General features: G+C 47.7%; 1 protein-coding gene across 4 annotated transcripts in view; it reads right to left on the minus strand.

Annotated features, from left to right (window-relative positions):
* Positions 1–67: 67 nt before the first annotated feature.
* si:dkeyp-72e1.9 (syntaxin-binding protein 4) overlaps positions 68–7,644 on the minus strand; it is a 55,250-nt gene continuing 47,673 nt past the window's right edge. For 2 of the 4 annotated variants that reach the window (XM_023957890.2, XM_023957889.2), the window contains exons 13-21: positions 6,842–6,938; positions 5,740–5,867; positions 5,549–5,641; positions 4,441–4,506; positions 4,163–4,360; positions 3,298–3,414; positions 1,953–1,999; positions 1,751–1,872; positions 68–619 (exon numbers count right to left, since the gene is read on the minus strand). In XM_023957890.2, the coding sequence (XP_023813658.1) occupies positions 585–619; positions 1,751–1,872; positions 1,953–1,999; positions 3,298–3,414; positions 4,163–4,360; positions 4,441–4,506; positions 5,549–5,641; positions 5,740–5,867; positions 6,842–6,938 (903 nt within the window). In that variant the 3' untranslated portion in view covers positions 68–584. Of the gene's footprint in view, positions 620–1,750; positions 1,873–1,952; positions 2,000–3,297; positions 4,030–4,162; positions 4,361–4,440; positions 4,507–5,548; positions 5,642–5,739; positions 5,868–6,841; positions 6,939–7,644 lie in introns of those variants that run through there. The other 2 variants (XR_013657613.1, XM_023957891.2) reach the window with 2 other exon arrangements.

Here is a 7,644-nt window from a genome sequence, read left to right on the forward strand (position 1 = left end):
TGATGCTATACTCGTCATAACATCGCTGGGACCTGGGGGGGGGGGTTTCACAGGACATGGAGACTCGTTCACTTCTCAATTCTTCTTTTAATATAAAACATGACAGAAAAGGAAGCAACACCAAAGATGCGATCTGCTGGGACTACTCAGTTTCTAACTCTTCTGAAGCTGTCTGCCTTAAAGCTTTGCTTTGTTGCCCCCCCACAGATCCATGGCTGAGCCCCCCTCAGGTTCTGAATTGGACCACAAAGAGAGGAGACTTTTCTGTGCAGCCAGTTGGTCAGAAGTTCTGCTTAGGAGGCCTCCCCCTGTCAAACAAGCCCCTCCCACACATGAAGCATTGAAAATAATTGGTGGATTTTACAAAAGACTCAGGGAGGAGGGTCTACCAGTGTGGATAAGCTCATGCAGACCTTTAGCGCCACCTGCTGTCAGTGTGGAGGTTGGTTCAGAAGCGCTGCATGTTCATCTATGCGCGCACAAGCGAGCGCGATTTGGGATGTGCTGGACCGGCACCGTGTGCTGCTGCCTGTGAGGAAGAGTCCGGAGGTTCAGCTGCTCTTCAGGATCCCGACCTCTGCTGCTCAGACGTGATGAGAATCCTCATCCAACGTGGCATCTGGAGAGAGGCAGAGGAGGCTATGAAGTTTCATTAGATAACAAGCTGAGGAAGGCTTCATCTGCTGAAGCAGAGCCGAGTGACTGTTTCACTTATGCTTCAGTTTCTGCTTCACTTTCTGCTTCACTTTCTGCTTCAGTTTCTGCTTCGCTTTCTGCTTCACTTGCTGCTTCAGTTTCTGCTTCAGTTTCTGCTTCAGTTTCTGCTTCAGTTTCTGCTTCACTTTCTGCTTCACTTGCTGCTTCAGTTTCTGCTTCAGTTTCTGCTTCAGTTTCTGCTTCAGTTTCTGCTTCACTTTCTGCTTCACTTGCTGCTTCAGTTTCTGCTTCAGTTTCTGCTTCAGTTTCTGCTTCAGTTTCTGCTTCAGTTTCTGCTTCACTTTCTGCTTCACTTTCTGCTTCGCTTTCTGCTTCAGTTTCTGCTTCGCTTTCTGTTTCACTTTCTGCTTCACTTGCTGCTTCAGTTTCTGCTTCAGTTTCTGCTTCAGTTTCTGCTTCACTTTCTGCTTCACTTTCTGCTTCAGTTTCTGCTTCACTTGCTGCTTCACTTTCTGCTTCACTTTCTGCTTCGCTTTCTGCTTCAGTTTCTGCTTCGCTTTCTGTTTCACTTTCTGCTTCACTTGCTGCTTCACTTTCTGCTTCAGTTTCTGCTTCGCTTTCTGCTTCACTTTCTGCTTCGCTTTCTGCTTCAGTTTCTGCTTCACTTGCTGCTTCACTTTCTGCTTCACTTTCTGCTTCGCTTTCTGCTTCAGTTTCTGCTTCGCTTTCTGTTTCACTTTCTGCTTCACTTGCTGCTTCACTTTCTGCTTCAGTTTCTGCTTCGCTTTCTGCTTCACTTTCTGCTTCGCTTTCTGCTTCAGTTTCTGCTTCACTTGCTGCTTCGCTTTCTGCTTCACTTTCTGCTTCACTTTCCGCTTTAGTTTCAGCTTGTGTTTCTTGGTGGAGCTCTGAAACTGTCGGTGAGACCTGCTTATCTGTGAAGGACCATTTTTCCTCGGTTTTCTGTCCAGCTTTGCTCTGATCTGTTTCCGACCTGACGGAGGACTCGGCCTCAGACACGGTGCTTCTGTTTGTTTTCAGCTCCTGCCGTTTCCTCTCCTCCACATGTCCCCCTCGTCATGTTTCGTTGTACCTGTGTCTGTCGCGGCGCCGCTGCACGCCCCCTCCACCAGCTCTTTTGCCTCCGCAGCCAGCTGAGAGGCAGGATCAGGGAGGGGCGACGGGGTGTCGGGGTTTTCTGTGGCACTGGGTGACCTGTTGCAGGAAAGACGACACAGCAGGATTATTGCAGGAGAGCCCCAGCAAAGCTGAAACGTCCGGCCGTGGATGCTCACCCCTCTCCTCCAAAGAGACTGGGCATGGTCAGCACTTTGTGGACGTTCTGTGGAGACAGACGGCAATGATGTGAGACCGGACTGTTGGACATCATGTCTGCTAACAGCTGAAATCAAGATGAGTGACATACGTGATGGAATGAGCACATGAAGGACTGAATCTAGAAAACAGGCTAAGCTGGGTCTCACAGAGGGGCAACTCTGTTCCTGCTAAAGCCCCCTACAGCACAGCCTAGAGCTGAGCTCCAGAGGCAGATGGAGATGGTGCTGGGGCATTTTGGTCCGTGGGTCATAAAGGAGCAAACATGGTGATTGACGCCTCACCGTCTCTCTGCCGCTTCCTTCCTCACATCTAAAGATCTTCATCCAAGAGAATCCAAATATTTGCACCCTATTAGTGAAGTCGGATTTATTTTAGGATCCTTTTAAAGCAGCAGTCTACTGTTCATCACGTGATTGTTGTGTTCTTTTCATTTTTAATGTGTGTGTTCTAGAGCACTGAGATGGAGAATGATGTCACTTCCTGAAAAGAAAGTCATGAAACGACATTAAATCAACTTTTTAAGCAGAAACATTTCCAATTCTGTTTCCTGGAAAATAAATAAATAAAATCCCATCAACAGGAAAATGAAAAGAGAAAATAAATTCATGCTCTAACCTGCACATACACATATTCATGCAGAACCATGCTGAACATGCTTTATAGTTATACCACGGTCCGGGTGAATCCTCGATTCTGATTGGCTGCTACATGTGCATTAAAAAGTGATAACAGACACCTAAAAAAGTAGTTCCGGTCACATAACTTAAATGTTCTGTATCACTGCGCCGGCTTCTTTAAAACAAACTTAATCTTCATCATCTGGACAAAAACAAGTGGTCATAGGTGAACTTTCTCTGAACTGATGCTTTATTCAACACATCATGATCATCAGCATAGATATCACTTTCCTTTGCCGCTGCAAAATGTGAAGTTCAAATGTGGGTGCTGAATAAAACGCTCCCCCCCCAAAGGCCCAGAGGAATACTACTGGAAGCGGATGGAGGCGGTGGGTGGATGACCTCAGATGGATGATGACCTCTGGGACTGTTTTCTCACTGACCCGTGTCAGTTTGTCAGCTGTAAGGGACTTGCTAGATTCTCTCCAGACGGGTTCTAGCATCCACTGGTCCTTTTACTCTGTTAAAGCTGAACTGAGATCAGTGAACCATGAGGGGGGGGACCACTGTGGGTCACCAGCTAGGGTTTGCACCTCCTTCCTCACACAAAGGCCACATTCAAATGCGAGTGAGCCTGACTCTGATAGACGGGTGGCAGACACTTTCTGACCGGAGCCTCTCTTACCTGAGCAAAGCCCAGCAGCTTCCTGTTGGAGATCTCCAGGTGTTTCCTGTTCACCTCTGATTTCCTCAGCTGGGAGTCGATATTCGTCAGTCTTCTGTTTAACTCCAGCACTTCATCCTGGACACACAAGCATTGTTGTTTTTATGCTCGACAAAGAAAAAGGCAAACACGTTCCTTTGTGGATTGTACTGGGTACAAATGTGGATACGGGTGCAGCCAGATCGCAGCCGATTCAGAGAATTCCCTCAGCTCTTTTGCAGCTGTGAGGCCCTCATGTCGGCCTCAGGCGCGGGGCCTCAGGCGCCCCGCAGAGATGTTCCACAGAACCGCTTTCTGGACTTCAGATGGCGATGCTGTGAGTGTGAGACATGACGAATCTCACAGGCAGATAAAATGTAAGCGACACCCCCGGCCTGGGCCCTGATGGTAAAAAGAGTTGAAAAATGGAGCCAGGGATGCGAACAAACAACCCATGTGGTGCTAGTGGGGCGTGACAGAAGGAAAACTAGCTCGCCTGCTTCAGATGACTCCAGGTTTCATGACGTCAAGATGAGAGAGAACAGACCAGAAAAGGTGGTGTGTGAGGGACACAACTCGTGTCAAAAGTCTCATTTTCTGCTCCGATATACAAATGACTTGATTCTGATTCTGTTCTTTCATTTGTCTCTGGCCCCCCAAAGCTGCTGGTGGGATAAAAGCATCCAGTGTTTGAGTCCCCATGATGAACGCCGTCTGCAGGACCGAGTTCACAAGAGAACCTGATCCACGTTGTGTTTGTGTCTCACACTCATTCAAGCTGCTGACAAACTGAAACATTTGGGAGGAATCAGATGACAAACCAAACTTTTGGGAGATGTTTGTGCACCTTGGGGGGCTCTGCTCCTCTGCCTTGCCTCTTGATGGCGAGCTGGTTCTTCAGGTCTTGGATCTCCGCCTCCAGCAGCTGGATGACCTCCTCGTAGTCCTGCTCTGCACTGCTGGCCTGCCTCTGCACCGTGTCCGACTCGGCTGCTTGTAAGCGACTTTTCAGTCGAGTGTTCTCCTCTACAGTCAGACAGGCTTTCTGGAGGGACAGCGACTTGGTTCAGAGTGCGTGGTGGCCGATGGGAGGTGAGCAGGGACGAGCTCTGGTAGAAACCTCACCTCAGACGTCTTCTGGAGCTCCTCCTCCAGAGTTTTCTTGCTATGCTCCATGTCCTTCAGCATCACCTGCAGACAGGTCCAGAGTGTGGGCGTGGCTTTGAAAATGACCTCACTCATTCCACACCCCCTCATTTTAAATTTAAACCAATAACTTTAGGTAAATGATCCTCTCTGAACAGAAAGTATCAGAATTCCTTCTGACTGTTCCACCAACACAATCACACTTCATGCACTGTTCTGTGCAACGACAGCAGGAACCTGCAAACTGAACGGAGCTTCTTCCAGCGTGATTTTGGTGAAAGACAAGCTAAGGAGATCTTTAGACGACCACAACAGAGAAACAACCTTTCTCTCTGAAGGTTTGAGAAACTCTGAGGGATCCTTAAACACAACATCTCTGTTAACTCAAACTGGAATTGGAATTTAAACTACAAACCCAACAACACAGTGAAACCAAAACAGGTCCATCCCAAAAATAACACGGAGGGAGAAGTGGACCAATGAGGTCTCCGCTGTCCAGTGCAGTCAGGATCCCCCCGAAAGGAGAGAAGACCCACAACAGCAGGACTCAGCAGTTCCCCCTGAGGACAGTGGATCTGCCATAAAGTCCCATTCTGGACAGAGAGGACAGCTTGTTTGAAGGACTCCAGGAAGACATCGGAGTCCAAAAAGAGAAGCTTCTTTAAACACCAGAACCAGAACCCTCCATCGAGAGCTGATACTGTTCCACATGCCGCAACACTTTCCTTTCCTTTCCTGAAAGGCGTTTTCCAACAACATGGATTATTCTAAAATGTATAAATATATACATGAGTTGAGGGAGTTTTAAAATGCTATATTATTGGATAGAATGTTTTCTTTGGCAGTAACCACATACCACTTTAACGTGTAGTGGTGTCACCACTGTGACCTGGAAAAATGTTGGACTTTCTTTCTACTAAAAATACCAAAAAGTACCACTTTGGTCTACATCCTAACCTTGTTCTAAGTTTAAAATGAAAAAGGTTCTGATGTTTTTGTGGTGTTCTCTTTGGTTTTGGTCATGTGAGGAGTCGGTTCAGAACAGGAATCAGACCAGAGCTCATTGAGAATTCAGCAGGACACACACCTTCAGCTGCTTCATTTGGGTTTGCAGCTGCTTCACTTCCGTGTGGAACTGCTCCATGTCCTCGCTGCTGTAGCTGCAGTCAGACTCATATGTCTGCAGACACAAAAGCACCATCAGGGCTGAGTTCAGCAACTTTCTCTGTTATCTCCTGAGCTCTTTTGAGAGAATGAAAGGCTGTGAAAAGAGCTTACAGGTGAGTGAAAGGCTGACGTGTCCATCAAACTGGCTGCTTCGTGATAGGAGAAAGTGAAGGGAGCCGTCGCTAAACCCAGGTCCTCCAGATCCTCTGAGAATATGCTTTGGGTGGCCTCCACAAAGTCTGAGGACGAGGTAACACAAGACAGAAGTTGGAGAACAAGTTCAACAAGATGGCAGCAATCCATGTCCAAATATCTGTGTCCACATAGAGACCCTACATGGATAAAGGCTCCACATGGGGTCACTATGGACGGAGGATCAAATCTGATGCACATCAAACACAAATTTGACACGTGAATCACATTTGGTGTGACGGCAGCGTTACACTGGGCTTGGTGAAGCTGTTTAGAAGTGACACACTGTTTTCCCAAAAGTATGACTCCAGGGTGCCTTGCACTCCAGGGCGCCTTGCACTCCAGAGCGCCTTGCACTCCAGGGCGCCTTGCACTCCAGAGCACCTTGCACTCCAGAGCACCTTGCACTCCAGGGCGCCTTGCACTCCAGGGCGCCTTGCACTCCAGGGCACCTTGCACTCCAGGGCGCCTTGCACTCCAGGGCGGCTTATTGTCTGAAAAGTGAGGTGGGTTTTGGGAAGCTTTGTTTCATAGTCCAATCTGTTGACTTCTGAAGACTTTGTTGTCCTCATTTGCTTAGTCATGGGGCTGCGTTGTGTTGTGGGGGTTGACTCTGTTGCCTTTCATCGAGAAAGCTGCTGGTTCAAATCCTGTAAGTCCCTGTGGAGTTATGCTGGACAACGGCTCCAGATTGTTCCTTAGGTATCTAGGCCTGTCTGTTTCTGTGTGGCTCTGGGATGGAGAGGAAGATTGTTCAGGGTTTATCCCATCTTTACACCACAGTAGCTGATTGTAGTTATTATTTATTGTTTTTGTGAACATGTATTTTCCAATTGAAATAGCATTTTCATTCTGCTGCAGTGAGGCTGAACTTGTGATTTAAATCTGGCGCAGTAGAAACCACACCATCTATCAGTAAAATTAGAAAAGCAATTTAAACACTGAATGGGACCAACTGGTGTCTGCTCAGACCTGTCTGAGTGACAATTCCGTGTGAGCGATCTCAGCATTCGTGTCTCACCTCCATAAGCCACGGTGCCTTGTGGGTCAGGGGTCAGTCTCTGCCTCAGCTTCTTCCTCTTCTCTTCAGTGACATTCAAACCGATGAAGGACAGAGCCTGACAGGAAACAGGAACAGGAAAACAGTCACAGCTGAGATACAAATCATTTCTTTTTGTGCGCAGAAGTGAAATCTGACAGAGTGGAAACGGCTTTTCTGCACCGAATCCATCCCCCCGGGGGGGGGGGGGGGGGGGGGGTCGTCGACCTGCAGTCACAGCAACAGCCCCTCCCAATCCACAAAAACGAGTGGGTTCTCACATTGTGAATTCACACAGTGAGGAGGAGCCCCTTCCAGGAAGAGTCTGCTCTGCCAGCTCCGCCCCCAGGCTAACAGACACGCCCACTTTGTCAGTGGAGCTAGCGGTGATCGGCTAGAAAGTTTCCTTTTATATGAACAATATGAACATCCATCATTGGAAAAGTTCATATTTAATAAGAATGGTTTTTACTGTGCCAAAGGTAAAATATTGCCATATATATGGATATAGTTTCCTATGAAAGGCTTAGGAACAGCATGGCAGCAACAACCACTAGAGGGCACTGTAGGTGTGTCCGTTGTTGTTTCTGACAGCAACACTCACACAGGGCTAATTCCAAAACGACAAAGATGATGAAATGAAAGATGATGAAGAATTGAAAGGATTAAGGGATTTGAAGTGATAGAAAGAGTTTAGCCGCCTTGTTAGCGTGTTCTTCATGGTTATATGAAGCTAGGTTAGACTTGTGGTCTTTTGGTTCTGACACGTTGTTCCAGCACACAAC

Source organism: Oryzias latipes, chromosome 8 (genome assembly GCF_053564925.1).
Source record: "Oryzias latipes strain Hd-rR chromosome 8, Olatipes_Hd-rR_3.1".
Lineage (NCBI taxonomy): Eukaryota > Metazoa > Chordata > Actinopteri > Beloniformes > Adrianichthyidae > Oryzias > Oryzias latipes.